The sequence below is a fragment of the Calypte anna genome, chromosome 14 (genome assembly GCF_003957555.1).
Source record: "Calypte anna isolate BGI_N300 chromosome 14, bCalAnn1_v1.p, whole genome shotgun sequence".
In the NCBI taxonomy this organism is placed as follows: Eukaryota; Metazoa; Chordata; class Aves; order Apodiformes; family Trochilidae; genus Calypte; species Calypte anna.
This window is the reverse complement of record NC_044260.1, coordinates 6,134,762-6,150,126: the sequence shown is the minus strand read 5'-3', so window position 1 is coordinate 6,150,126 and position 15,365 is coordinate 6,134,762. Positions and strand designations below refer to the sequence as shown.

Sequence of the window (15,365 nt, the reverse complement as noted above, 5' to 3'; positions counted from 1 at the left end):
CCTCATGCTCTGAGGGCACCTCTCTCTGCTCTTCCATCTTTTCTTCACCTGTATGGCAGTTTCCCTTGTTTCTCACCTCTGATACTTGCCAGCTGCTCTTGCCTGCAGGTCCCACCAAGTGTGGAGAGTAATCTCCAGATAAACCACAACTAGAATCAAAGTGCTGTTTATCCAAATGATGGAAACAGTCACTGAAGAAAAATGTTCTTAAACCTGCAAACATTACCTACAGCCACTTTACCTACACACACGAATTTTCTGCCTTTTTAACCTCTTCAGTGGGGGGGGATAGCTCTGTGGCAGAACTTAATTTTGAATTCTTGCATTTTTTCCATCTCTCTTCAAAACCTCTCTGAAAAACTCTGAGGTGACGACTGAGGAGCTGCTCCTGTTTTCCTTCCTTCCCAGCTCCTTTTCTCTGAATCTCCTTCTCATACTGATTTATTGTAAGAATATGCTAGGTTAAATTTCCCCAAATCAGCTCAATACTGAATATTCAGAAATGGCTAAAGCTGGTGTGACCAGGGCTCAAGGCCAAGCAGAAGGCAAAGCTGGGGTAGTGATTTAGCTCTTCCTTCTTAGTTTGGAAATGAGAATTGCTACCAACAACCACAATACTCAGCTTGGCTATTCAAAATTAGCAATATAGGCAGGATTTGCTGTATAATATTAACTGGTTTTTGCTGCCATGACCAAATAGATGCAGAACATCATGTTCCATGCTACTGGAAAGCTCTTGGGAAGACTCATCTCAGAAAACTCCCAAATAAATTATGATCTGGTGCTTCATAAATAGTTGATCTTGTTGTACAAAAGCAACAGAATCTGTGATGTTACGGAAATGCTTTTGCAGACAGGAGGAAATATATCTGTAACAGACACCAGCAATCCTAATTCACCAGTCCTTGTCAGCCTTTTTTATCAGGAGAGAAATGCAATCCTTTCCCTTTTTTCAAAGAGCAACTCCCAACCAGCCACTTTATTTCTTTCTGATTTTTGAGGTGCTGTACATTTACAGTTTGCTGAATAGAGACCTCTTTAGGACCAGGCAGCTGGGCTCTCATGAGCTCATTCTGTTGTAATACAGCTGAAACATACTTTTTATTAATCTAACCGCATCAATGGGAAAACTTAAGAGCACCCATTTTGGTAACTCTGTTCCACCAGCACCCCTAGCCTGGAGCCTTCCTAGAGTTCCAGTTTCACAAGCCCATTAACAGTACTTCACCAACCAAAGCTCAGTGAAGGCAAAGTAAGGACATCCCCAAACCCTACAGCTTCGGAATCCTGTTCCCAAGAAAGGAATGCCCCAACACAAGCACCTCTGCTGCTCCTCCCACACTGCCACGGCCATCTCTGAGCCCTGACTACAGTGGCCCTCAGTAAGACAAAGAAAAACACCCTTTGCTTTCGCCTGCTGGATGATGCAAACCCACTTGCTGACCTTTCTGGGTGAACATTTTTCTAGTGTGAATGGGCCAGCTATGATCTCACTACCTTGTCAATGAAGAGGAAGTAGGGAAAGCCTTTTCAATGTTTAATCAAAAGAGGGCTTTTATGCAGTCTGACATCAGGGGAAAACACAAGACAGCTTTCCAACCGCACTGCAGGAACAGCTAAGAAGCCTCTCCAAAACCGCTCCCCCTACCTTTCCAGCGACCCTCACTCTGGGCCAGCTGCTTTAATGGCATGAGCAGACATTCAGCTCTGAACCTAGGATTGGCAGAAGGCTCATAAGACCATCAATTATATCAAAGCTACAAGAGGATCTGACTCTGGAGGGTATAAATACGGATTCTGTTCTGAGATTTCTGGTGTGACAGTGGGGTCAGCCTACAACCTTTACAATGAACATCCTGTTCCTGCTTGACCTCTTGTCCTTTATTTTTTTCCCCTTTCTACTTAATGACTGTTTGGAGCAGTCCTGGAGCTTGGAAAAAAAATACTCCAAAGCTGGCTGACGTATATTGATATTGCTGGTGGCAACATATTTACACAGCCACAAAAAGCAGCTACTCAGCTGGGCCTACTTTTAGCTTGCACCAGGATAAAACGAATTTGAATCTAAAAGCACTATCAGCAAATTGAATGAGAAACTTAAGATTTCTTTCAAACAGCAGTGTGCTGGGGAAGCAGCCCCAGCAATGACATCCAGCAAAGCTGTGGCCAGTGGTGGAGTTTGCAGCTTCTTAGGAACCCATGGTGTCCCCAGCAGCAGGAGACTTGGACAGCCAAATCCCTTCCCTCTCTGTCTCTCTCTCTCATCTTCCCCATCACTGCAGGGGTAGGAAAACAAGCACAGGGGTACAGTGTCACACAGAGCACAACACACAGCTCCACTCTGCTGGGCTACTCCACATGCTTTGTAGATATTAGCTGGTACAGAAAATTAACTTCTATTCTGAATGGCTTACAGTTGTAGTGCTTCAGCTTCCCTAGCTTATTCCCAGCCCTCAAATAATTGTTGATACTGATTTTTTGCTCATTTTTAGTTGTTTCTGCAAAGCCTGTCCCACAAAGGAAGGGCAGCAAGCGTGGAATATAATTATTTTTTTAAAACCTGATGGAATCTATTCAGGTATTTCTCCAGCTTATTTGGGTGTGAAAACGTTTTTCAGATGTTCAGAAACAGGAAAGAAAAAGAAATCTTGCTCAGAGGCATGGCTCTGTATATGAAAAACAATTAAATGGCTTAGTTGCCTTATTTTTTCTTTAGGACATAGAGCTCTATGCTAACAGCACCTTTCCCAAATATAAAATCCATTTCAAGCAGTGATCAGTATGCTGTGCTAGGCAATTTTATGTTCAAGAATGTGGGTTGTTTTCTTGGGTTTTTTTGTTGTAAATTCTGCTCTTAAAATACTCAGGGCAACAAGAACTCAAGAGTCTTAACAATATAACTACTAAGTGTAAGTCTAATCTCCCACATGCAGACATAGATCAACATTACTTGTTTAAATACTGATAAAAATTAGAACACAGTGAAGCCAAATGAACATAAGAAAATATTTCACATAATATTTACTGGAAAATTGCAACAGGGAATTTGTCTAATGAGTAAATACAGCATGAAGCCGTTCAGTCTTCTATCCCTGGGGTAACATAATTTGAAACACATTTTTTCAGATCAAAAGTGTTATGTTGTCAAATATAAAAGCCTAATTTAGGCTGCATAATATTTAATTAAGAAAACAGCATTCCATACTGCGATTTATTTATTTTTTTAAGTCCAATGCCCCTTGAGTCGTTTTATCTTCTTAACTCTTTAAGATTTTTACTGTGCAAGATCATGGGAAAGACACAATCAACTTTATTTTCATTAGGAAAAAAATGAAAAGAAAAAAAAAAAAAAAAAAAGAAAAAACCAACAAACCTAAAGGGAATCCTGTGAAAATCAAATCCAAACCCAAGATTTCCCAATGATCACGAAACTTGAAAAGGCCATCTGCTCACTCAACATGGAGAGGAGCATCATAACCGACCCTGCGGCTACGAGAATGGATAATAAAGATCCAGGTCATAGAGAAGAGCCCCAAGAACACCTAGAGTTTTTAAGGCTCCAGGGGACCCTCCTGGGGCTGTGCAGCCACCACGTTTGCTCACCTTGACACTTCTGTGGTGTATCCTCGATGGCTGGCATTTCACGCTGCTGGTGTTGCAACATCCCGTGCAACGTTTCACCTCCACACAGGGCGGCCATATCAGGAAGTTGGCCGAGGTGGGATCAATCTGACTCCGAGGTATCTCGTATATAACCGTCCGTGTTTTGCAGACAGCCGGGATGGCTTCCTCTGCAAACACAAGAAATTCACACTTCCAGGTGAGCGGCTGCTCTCACCTCAGAGCACCCAAGATATTTTACACCGCCGATTTATGAGTGGCACCCTTAGCTGGCGGGTTGAGATGCCGTTCTCGGTTCCCACTGCTTCCTGACAAGTCAGTGCTGAGTACTGTTTGCCTACCACTAAATTGTGTGTGCTGCCCTAGGGAGAAGCTTGACTCGCTCCCAAAAGCCCATCCCTAAAATGTGGGTTTACAGTGGCCTGGCTCCCAACATAGCTCGGAGCACATACCATTAGATAAGACAATCCTGGCTCTTTAGAACTGACAGCAAGCCAGGGGCTTCTCCAGATTAGATGATCCTCTAATACAGCCTCACAGTTACTGCGTAACAGCAGCTTTTATTTTACAACGCTGGGGTGATCACTGCACACACCTATCATCACACAAATATGCAATACCTGGCAAATACCACCACAGAAGCTGCATTGAGGATATTTATATTACACCCAAGTTGGCTGAGCTGGGAAACAACCTGCACCAGCTTGAAGCTCTCTCGTCTTGGGCTTCCTCTTCCAAAACCTTAACATCCCCACATCAGGAAATCTGGTCCATTGTACGTGGTGGGGTTTATTTAATTTGTTATTTCTTGAAGGAGGCAAAATGTCAAGACTATCATGACTGAAAAACCTGCAGCTAAGCCTAGGCTCAGGTAGGGTGAGCTTGGAGACAACAGCTCAGCCACATGAGGATCATAAAGAGCAGCTCTGTGCTGCTGCAGGATGCTGGCATGAAAAATCCAAACCATGTATACCTCAACCTAGGGAATGCCTAAGAAGTCAGACCAGTAATTCAAAACTGCCCAGAAAATAATAGCAACTGCAGAGACAACTTGTTTGATGATAAGTTCTCCAAAGGCAGCTTGGCTTTTTTTGCCTTACAGTGGAAGCAGTGATAGCTTTGGGTTAGATGTGTCAGGGAACTGGAATACTGCCTGCACTTCTTCAGTTACTTCCTCAGTACAAGAAGTTCAGGCCCGAGATGTTCTTCAGTTAGCTACATAGAGTGAAAACTCTTCAGCCCCCAGCGCCCTGAACTCAAGAATATTAACGGATCCAATTCTGCAAAGATAGCAGGCAACTCCTACAAGTTATTGAGCGTATCCAGTTCCCACTGACTTTTCTGGGGAGGCACTCAACACCTTGCAGAGCCAGGTGCCAAGTGCAGCAGACTGTGTCAGAACCGCTGTTCTCTGGAGGCATTCAATGTGACGAGGGCGCTTGCCAATTCACACTGCAAATCCATGCTGACAGCATGCTGTGCCATCTCCTCTGTGCCACCACAGCTTCAAGTACAAATACACTGACTCTGAATTACCTATGGCAGATAAGATCATGGATGTTTTCCACAGTCAAATGGAATGGTAAAACACTCAGATCTAATCAGATGAACAAGCACTGCATACAAATCCTATTCTAAAATTCGTTGGAGTCTCTTTAAATTGGCATTTGGGCTTTGCTGGATCACCACCGTGGTTGTTTAATACGAACAAAATCCCCTGTAAACATGCCTAGTGCCCTACACAATGATGGAAATCGATGCCCCAGCATTCCCGTCAATGGCTTTTAATTTTTTGGATAAACTGTTTTTTCCTTGTGAAAAGAGAGTCAAGCTGTTTCCTTTTGTGGAGCTTCTGTACTGAAAACTCTACCAACTGTTGATGTTTTTTAAGGCACACTGCTGTAGTTGTTCCCCACACTATAAATTATACATTGAATATCACAGCATTTTCTAACCAAGGTCTAGCTTTCTAACATGCTGCAACAAGAAAGTGAATGTAAAGAATTTGTGCTTGTCTCTCTCTTATGGACATCCTCCAGAAGAAAGCTTCTTAGGCAATGGCTTGTTTTGTGCAAAAAAGAAAGGCAGAAACTAGAAATGGCTTTTTTCCTTTGTGCGTGTCACATTTTTCCAGTGCAATGTCCTGCTTGGCTGACCGAAAGCACCCCCTCTGTTTTGACTCCCCAAGTACAAATAGCTTGTTTCTTACCAATGCTTCTTTTTCTGCGAATGGGCACAGGGCGATTCTCTTGCACATGTTTAGCAGAATGAACACTGTAAGATCTCAAGTTTGTTTCTGAAACATCATCGTATCCTAGAACAGGAAACAAAATATTAAACCTCAGCTATGTTACTCACATCAGTGTTGCTAACAGTGCTGTTCTACGCATGCCTGTGCTGTATGTGCAAGACCAAATCCTGCTGCAATGAGGTTTAGGTAACTCCTGTTGATGCAAAAGGGCACAGGGCAGGGAAGACACAGGCATTAAATGTCATGTACAAGCATGCACAATTTAATCCCAGTATCTGTTTTACTGAAAACCCCGCAGAAACAGTGCACACTCGGTGACACAAGACCATCTCTAAAGTAAACAGTTGCATTTTTATGTAAAAGGCATAATACAGCTTTTCTTACTGGAGAGGTGAAGAATAATGCTACTTCACGTGAAACATTTCTTGTAGGGTTTTTGAAGTTCTGGCATGAGGCTAGAGTAGAAAACACAGTACTACACACCCAACAACAACAATGCTGCCTCTGTATATTTTCTCTTGCTTGGTTTTCAGGGCAGTACTAGGACAGAATCAAAAGCAAAAACTAACTAGCATGGGTTTCCTTTTAGCCTCTCTGTTGCAGAACAAATCCCCTGTGAAGTATGCTAACCTTTGGAGGGGCATCTGAAGCTACTGCAAACTCTGGGACTGCATCCAGGCTTGTCTTGTTCCCTAAATAAGCCTACCACATGGGTTAAAGGGCCATGAGAAAAAGCAAAGATGGAAAACTTGGCATTTCATTTATCATAAAAAACAACAAAATAACTGCTCCAACTATTTGGTTTTGTTAAGTGAAGCAGTCCAGGTCATGTCCTGTGCAGTGGGGTTCTGAAACCAACAAGCACAATCCACACACAGGGGATCAGGAAAATGTGAGCAAACTGAGGACTGCATATAGTCTCCAGTCCACCAAAACTAAGATTTTTAGCACTCTGCTACTTGGAGTGCCCTCTGTCACTGGAGAGTTTCCAGTTTTCACTGCTGGCTCCAAAGAAAACTCTGATGTGTACTAACAAATGTTAATGGCTACTACACAGTACTCACTTATCCTCTCTACATGCTCACCACATCCTACACTTCTCCATCTCCTCCACTGTCATACTCCCTGCTTCCAGTTTATTTAGCATCCCCAGTTGACAGTGACTCTGGAACCTGTTTTATCTGCAGCTTTATTAATAACACAAATCATAAGGGTCTACTCTACAAACCAACTCTTCCTCCCTCTAAGCTATCCTGTTTTGAAGAGCATGCAGCTTGTGGAATCCCCTGCAGAGCTTGGTTAGACATGAGGACAGTGGTATCTTCAGCACCTTAGAAAGAGTTCTGTGCTTCAAAGTTCATCTTCATGTCTTGAAAAATACTATGATAGGTAGCTATGAGAGGATTAAGAGGTCCAAGAGGTAGTGCCAGGATCACCCACTGGTCCTGTCTGTTTTCCTTATCAGCTGAACAGATCCTTGTCTGAAGTAAGTGTGAAATCCAGGCTCTCATTTTACCCAAATAAGTTGGCTCCTACTTCCTATGTAAAACACTTGTTTACCATTGATTTCAGTGGGAAATTTTTGAACCTGCTGATTAGCTGAGAGTGGGCTTGATTTACAGCCCCAGTCCTGCAATGCAACACAGCAGTAATTAATGGAATTTATTCTGGTTTTATTGTACCCCATGCTCCAGAAAAGTCATCAGTGGGGTAAATAAAATGGCTTGCCTGACACTCCACAGGAAGTCTGCAGCCAAGCCAGGTCTCCTGCATCCCATTCCAATGGCACCAGGCCATCCACCTGACCCCAAAGGGTGTAATGCAAAATGAGGATCCGTTCTGATGTTCCTCCAGCCCTCTCGTGCTTCCTAGCACCCAGCCACCCAACACCTTATTACCAACCTCCTTTCTGGCAGCTTTTGAGTTGTCACAACCTCTCCCTCAATTTGAGGCAATGAAGTGATTCTCAAAAGAAAGCAGCATGAACCCTGCTCAGTGTAAGATCCAAGCTAGGCTCAGAGCAAGAAGCATCTCAGTCCACATGCAAACAGTGTTTAAAAAAGGATTAAACAGAAAACTAATGCCTCTAATCTGAACTGCTTGGTGGGCAGAGGCATCTTGCTGAAAAGAGAAGCCATCAATGATGCCAGCTATACAGCAGGCCCTAGCCACACAGGTCCTAATCCCACATTCAACATGCTGGCATCGCTCCCTTCTAACATGACTGATTCCTTGCTGGCGTGTTTAAAAGAACCTGATAAAGCCTAAAGGAGTGGTATGATCAGCTAACCAATATGTTAAGCCATGTGCTTATATATAACTGCTCAACTCAGCCTCAATTAGCTATCATCACGTTTATACAGCAGAATGACACGTCGAGGAGCATGTGTTGCTCAGGATGAATTCTAAGGTGAAGAAGGCCTCTGGCTCACGCTGTATCTCACTGTCTCACTACGTAGCTTCAGCATGGATATCATTGCAGGAGTTCATGTCTCAGTGTGGGGGTTAAAAAAAGAGATCTACACAGCTAGCACAGCAGACTGCAAAGCGAGTTCTAGTCACACCTCAATGCATTATGCAACACATTGTGTTATTTCTATCAACGTAGCATGCATTATTTTATTTTATTGCTGATAAACAGAATCGTGGAGCACATGGCTGGTGCCAGAAGACACTGCAATGCTAAATGTGTCCCCCTCTTCCCCAAAAGCATTTGGAAGGAATTCCATTTCCCAGGAAAGTCAATGGGAAAACTATTGCAATTCAAGGAATCTGTAAGTCAACAGGAATCTTGACCAAGCAGGACCAAAAAATCAGAAAGTCAGCTTTGAAACCCACACTTGAAACTGGGGGTGTGGTCAGAAGATTTTCTGTTATTTCCTTTAAAACAACAAAGCTACACTACCTACAAACAGCACTCTCTAGTTTGGCTTTAAAGAAGTCTGATCCCTAATTTTCATCAGTTTTTCCCCCTGATGTTCTGAGTTAGAAGCATGAAGTTGCTGGATGAAGCTGTTTCTTAGCAAAAGACATGGGAGTCCACAGGTGCTTAGCACCTCACAAAATGAGGCTTAGAGCAGAAAGCGTAGAAAGGGGTGGTTCTTAGAAATTGAACACTGTCACTAAGCAAAGATGGAGGGTGCTGCAGGGAGCCAGATTAATGCAGCTCTCTCTTAACATTTTAATAATAAGAAAATGTTGTTGTGGCAGCCGATCAAGAAATTTCTCTGTAATCTTTTATGTACTGACAACATATCAACGAGGGGTAGAAAAACTCTTTCAATTAGCCTTGGTCAATCCATTAGTGTAGCTGAAAATGTTCTTTTTTGTCAGACTGGCAGTTTTCCACTGGGTCATACAGTATAACTCATAGAGTTCTTGTGACATTCTGCCAATACATGATTACTCTTCTCACTACATAAGCATGTGGAAAGCATCCTGAGAGTACTATTATTTCATATTTACCAATTTGTATTTTTGCATATTCTTCTCAACCAATTTTATGTGAGGTACAATCCCCATTATATGCAATCTTAACTTAGACCCTTCTAGATGTCACTTTGATGTGCATCCAAAAAGTGCAGGTCCAAGTCTTCTGGTACCAACAGCAGCAATTTAGGAAATTCTCATTATCTCTTTTTTTCTTTTTTTTTTTTTTTTTCAGGAATTCAGTGTAAGGTACAATAAACTGAACTGGTCTGTCTTACAGATCAGTCTTAGAGCCAGAAAGCCCAAGGCAACCTCAATCTGTTTGTTTGATCTTCTTTCTGACTCCTCCAAAATATGCCCTTCTGACTTCCAATTGCAGAGTTAGATGTCATTATGTCTTCAACTTTGATCTATTAAAGGAAATATAAGTAGCAGCCTGCAATATCCTGTTTTGTTTATGTTTTTTCCACTTTACCTAAATGTGATCACCCAGCTGTAAGGAGGAGGAGGGAAAACACGGGACACACGTGGCAGCTTCCCACTTCTCCTGTGGGTTCAGAGGTGCAAGGCGAGGAAACACTTGGACACTGGGACATCCTCCATTTGCACGCCACACCAAAAGCCACCAAGTCAACAGAAAGATTCTTCCAGTAGACTGAGTTCTGCAGCAATCTCTATGCTTTTCCGTGGAAGTAAAACTTTGAATGTAGTTTCTCCACTTCCCAAAAAGCTGCTCTGCTAGTTCTTAATCACAGGCCGTTAAATTCGCATGGCCTAAGGTGACCCTGCGGTTGATGCCCTTAAACCATGCAAAGCAGCGTGCTCAGCCCTGCATTTCCCCACGCAGGGAGATGACTGAGGGAAAATCTGTTCCCAGCGGGAGGCAAACATAATAGGTGATGAAATGAACTCTACCTCCCACAGGACAGATGGGAGAGGTGAAGCGCGAGGAGAAAAACCACACTGCTAAGCCAAAGAGAACTTCACAGGCGGAATATAGGAAATGCCCCTGTTTGAGTGATTTAGTCTGGTAGTAGTAAAACTGTACTCTGCACGCTGCAGCTGCCTACTTCCTGGGACCATGCCTGCTTTCTGCTTTAAATAGGGTCAGACTCTGCTCTCTGTCACGCCAGTGAAACTCTGTCACTGCTCGTGGATCCCACTCACAGCAAATTAACAGAACACCCTGTTTTCTGATCATTACAAATGGAGAAACTTCAACTTGCATTTCCAGGGACTTCTCCTTGATTCGGACATGCAGCACTGGGCTCTGACAAATTGGCCTGGATTTTCTTTTTTGAATACAATTATAAGCTCCATGTTGGGTAGTGTTTTTCTTTAAGTAATATGCCAGATGGTCTGGGGGTGTGGTTTCTAATTTTATGAAGGGGGTTATCAGTCATCTCTGCGCTACAATATAGAGACCAAATCTGTCAGAATAGAAGAAAAACCTGCCCACTCTGACTTACAAAACTTACTTTTCCAATTAAAAATATATGCTTCAAATTGCAGGAGAGAAAATGATGGTTCTTCCTTCATTTTCCACAGAATCTGCCTCGTTACTTAGGAATATAAGACATTTTCTGCATGCATGCCTGATCCTGCAAACTCTTCCCTATTACAAGATCATTTGTAATTCTCAAGTCCACCTACTGAGTTTAAACAGGGCTACTCACATGCAGAAGGGGTGGCAATACCATGCACTAAAATGATGGAGAAAATAATCACTGGAGTGTTTTTATTGTGAACCTCAGTTTAAACCTGTCAGTGCTACAAAACAGAATAAATCTACAGTACGAGCCCTCACTGAACGAGCCTTTCCCCAAAGACAGTTACAGCCCTAAGGAAATACATTTCAGAAATATCTTCTTACCAGTGACAACTGGAAAACATTTCATTTTCTAATCCAAGTTAATACTAAATATAGTAAACAGGTCCAATCCTGTTCACTGAGAAACACATGGTAATTTCAGTGCTTGATTCGTCACTCTGATAAACCCTTAGTAAGAATTACTCATGGCAGTACACACTGCAGGACTGTGCCCAGAAAACATAATGCAGGTAGTAAAAACTGGTTACTCTCGGTGAAGCACCAGTCCTGCCCGTGCACTTCAGAAGAGAAGCACAAGAGCAAGAACAGAGTGAAAGGCTAAATATTTTGGGTTTATTTTTCAATATTGTTTGAGTTTCTGTCTTAAGGCATCACTATTTCATGTTGAAATAGTAAAATATTTATGTGCCTTGTTTCTCTAATGGGTTTCTAACCTGACAAATTGCATGAAAACAGCGAAGTGAAATGGTAAACTTGTGGCTGACCTCTTCAATTTTTCATCACGCCTCCTCTGGTTAATATTTGCCATGAGTTAAATAATTATTTTCCAAAATAAATTTCCCACCTCTGCTGCATTTTACTAATTTATTCAGCTCCTGCCGTTGCTCCACTTTTCTGCTGGATTCTCTTGCAATGGAGCCATGTGAACTTTTGCTCTCCTTGTAAGTGGTATTTAAAAATGAAGCCTGTGCTTGTTACACGGGGGTATTTGAAAAGAAAAATAATGTATTCTGGTAGCTACAGAACGCAGAAGAAACATGCAGTATTTTTAAATGCTAGCACTCAGACCCAGCCCTTCTGCCAGAACAGCCAAGCCTTCCACAGGGCTCACTGGGAAGAAAGCTTCTAGCAGTAGTGCACTTGTCTGCTCCAAAACAGCCTTCAGGGGGGAAATATGTATTGCATACCCCTTGCCTGTTGTGAAAGCATCTTTAATTGCAGTGATAAGCAATACTGATGAAGCACTGCTCTCCAAAAATATTAAACCAATGCCAGCAAATCTGGTAATTAGTAATTAGCCTCCATGGTAAAGTATTGTGCAAGAGAGAAATATTCCCATTTGCAGTGTAGTGGGAAACTGTTTGCTCCCTAAGCACAGGAAAATTGAAAGCTATGTCTGTAAAACACATTCCTAGTGCATTCCTGCTCACTAATAGAGCACCATACAAAAAGCAGTTAAACTCTAGAAGGATCCTGCAACACTGAATGAAGGTGACTGAACCTGGCACAGGCTTTACAAAAATGCACAGCATATGGTTTAAAAGGAGATGGCCCGGTACCAACACAAGCAAGGATTCATTCATTTTTGTCCATGTTTGCTCTCCAGAAAGATGCAGGTTTCCCTTGGGCACATCAAAGGTGCCGGGTTCCTTCTCTCTCAACTGAGGGAAGAAATCACGAGGAACAAAGTGCAGCAAGTGAAACCAAATGATAAGGAATACAGTAATACAGTGCTTCCAGATCTGATTTACTGCTGCAACGATCGGTTTGAACTGCACGTTCTCACTACACCCATTTGCATGCCTAATGATGCAGAAAATAACCCTGCACTATTTTCTTTTGGAAAAAAAAGTGTATTTTTAGGGTAAGCTTCATCTGCAGGTTCCTGTTTAAAATCAGTGTGGATGGTTTATTTTCCTTTTAATAAAGCCCAGCACTTGAAGAGACATTACTTCATTCATAAATATTGTTTCAAATATTTTAAATACCTCTAGGACAGTAGTTAAAAGATAACAGAGCAATGCAAGACCAACAACAAATGTTATGGAAATTCTTCTCCGCTGAGAGCCGGAGAGGTCTGAAAACACAGAGGGTCACTAGGTCCCTCTCCACCCTGAACGCCCCCCCGAAGTTTTAATTCCCCATCGGCTCCCTGGCCGCCGCCTCCCTTTGAAATAAATCTCCTCTGCCCCGGGCAGCCTGGCTCCTGAGAGTAAGTCCCTCACGGGTCTCGTCCCCGAGGCGAAGCAGCCCGGAGCGGCGAGAGGCGTTCGGGGCTTTCGCCGCGGCCGCCCACGGTGCCTCCCCCCCGGGGGCGGCGGCGGCCGACGGCGCGGAAGGAAGGAGGACGGGACTAATTTACCTACGGAGTCAATCTCCAGGAGGCGCTGCAAGTCGCGGATGCTGTGGATCTCGCTGTGCGCCAGCCGCTCGATGAGCTCCTGCGGTATCTCGGCCTCCTTCAAAGACACAGACACCGCGGGTCACCGCGCAGCACTCCCCCACACCTCCGCAGCACCGGGGATTTTCAGCGCGACGGCGCTGTGGGGGGAGGAGGGGGTTGGGGTTTTATGGAGGGTGCAGGGTGTTTGCTGGACGTGTTTGGACGAAGCTGGGGAAAATTCTACAGTTCCCACCCCCTCCGCTCTGCTGGGCGCTGGAGCGCTCCCCGCCTGCGCCCCCGCGGGGACTGCGCGCCTCCCGCCTTACTGCGCCACGGCTGGCCCCGTAGGCAGCTCCCCACGGCTTCTGGCCTGGAGGGGCCTCTGCCCGACGGCTGGAAACCCACCCCGGGCAGCCGAGGACCCCACCCCAGGGAGCCCACCCCGGGCAGCCGGCTGCTGAAGTTTCTCCCAAGCGGGCGTAAAGTCCCCCGCGGGCTCCCTCGGGCCAGGGAGGAGAACCGTGTCCCACGGGACCACCTCCATCCTACCAGCGCCCACGTCGCGGCTCCCAGTGCCAAGCAGCACCCCCCACCCCTGTCCCGGGAAAAGTTAAAGAGTCGCTGTGCAGCGCCGGGCACAGCGCTCGCCCCGGCCGGGGCCACCTGTAGCAACCCCCAAGACGCGGCTCCGCGCCCCACTCCTGTCCCGCTGCCTCCCGACCCACGCCCGCTCTGAGCTGGGTGAGCTTCGACAAGCCGGGAGGGGCGTTTTTGGAGGGTTATTCAACCAACTTGTGCCCGCGGCATTAACGGTGCCGGCGGTGAGCAGCTCCGTGCTCCGCGGGGGCGGCCGCTGCCAGGCGGCTCCGTGCTCCGCTCTGCTTGCAAACAGCCGCAGCCCGTTTGCACCCGCGGGGCGTGAATCTATATGCATAGATATATATATACATATCGCATATGTATATATATATATACATATATAATTTTTAAAGGCAGCCAGCAGCCCCGGAACGGAATGCACGGTCATTCCCTTCGCCTCTGGCATGCATGAAATGGCAACTTGCTTTCTGCCTCGGCCGCGCAGGGACAGGGGCAGGGACAGGGGTAGGGGGCAGGGGCAGGGGCTGGGGGCTGGGGCAGGGGAGGCTCTCCCGGCCAGGCCAGGGTGGGGGGATGCCCGCGGAGGAGCCCAGGTGGGCAGCCCGCTCTCCCGTGCCCTCCGCTGCCGGCTCGCCCCGATCCCCGGCTGCGGCGTGACCCGGGGACCGAGAACGCTGGAAACCGCTCTCACCTACCTCGGAGAAGGTAAAGGACAGGTAGCCAAAACCTATCAGCAAAACGCAAGCCCAGGTCCTCATCGCGGTCTAGTGCACTTTAGACACGGAGGGAAGGCAACGCTGATGGAGAGGAGCTGCAGGCCGGCTCCTGCCGCGCAGAAATTCAGTACCATCCCTCAGGGGAAAGGCAGCGGGGTGGCTCGGGGGTCCTCTGCATCCAGGGTGGGTCGGGGCTGCCTCGGGGCGGCGTTGGTTTAATTACGGCGCTGCCGCTGTTTGTATGTTCCCCTCGCTACGGGAAGCGTGGCTGCTCTCCTTGCTGCTGCTCTCGCTCGCTCCTCTTGGCTCTTAGGACTAGACCAGCCGGTACTTCTGCATATTTGCTTAGATCAGACCAAAGTGAAACCCAAGGAGTCGATCCGGAGCGCAGCCGAAACGCCCATCACCTGTCTGGGGCGGCCTGGCCCCCCTGGCGGCGGGCGGCGCTGGGCCCGCCTCCCCCCGCGCCAAGGCCTCCCGCTCCGCGCCGGGACCGAGGGAGGGAGGGAGGGAGGGAGGGAGGTAGGGAAGGAGGACTGCTCGGTTTGCCGGCTGCTCCCCCACCCGCTACGCTTGCCCTCCACCCTCTCTCTGCCCCTTTCTCAAAAAAAAAAAAAAAAAAGGGGAGAAAATTAAAAAAAAATAAAATAAAAAAACCCCAACAACTAAAATCTTTATTGGTGCGGATGGAAATGTTTCTCTTGCTGAGAATGGTCCCGCTTCCCTCCCCGGCTATGGAGAGGTTAAAAATAATAATTAATTACAAATAATAGCAGTGAGAAATCGGAGCAATATTGCAAGATCTCACGGGCT

General features: G+C 45.7%; 1 protein-coding gene across 3 annotated transcripts in view; it reads right to left on the bottom strand.

Moving 5' to 3' along the window:
• The window catches only part of PDGFA (platelet derived growth factor subunit A), a 33,349-nt gene extending 18,230 nt beyond the window's left edge, over positions 1 to 15,119 (bottom strand). For 2 of the 3 annotated variants that reach the window (XM_030459587.1, XM_030459585.1), the window contains exons 1-4: positions 14,532 to 15,119; positions 13,216 to 13,312; positions 5,831 to 5,935; positions 3,604 to 3,791 (exon numbers count right to left, since the gene is read on the bottom strand). In XM_030459587.1, coding sequence (XP_030315447.1) covers positions 3,604 to 3,791; positions 5,831 to 5,935; positions 13,216 to 13,312; positions 14,532 to 14,594 — 453 coding nt within the window. In that variant the 5' untranslated portion in view covers positions 14,595 to 15,119. The remainder of the gene's footprint in view (positions 1 to 3,603; positions 3,792 to 5,830; positions 5,936 to 13,215; positions 13,313 to 14,531) is intronic. The other variant, XM_030459586.1, reaches the window with a different exon arrangement.
• Between the last annotated feature and the right edge of the window lie 246 nt (positions 15,120 to 15,365).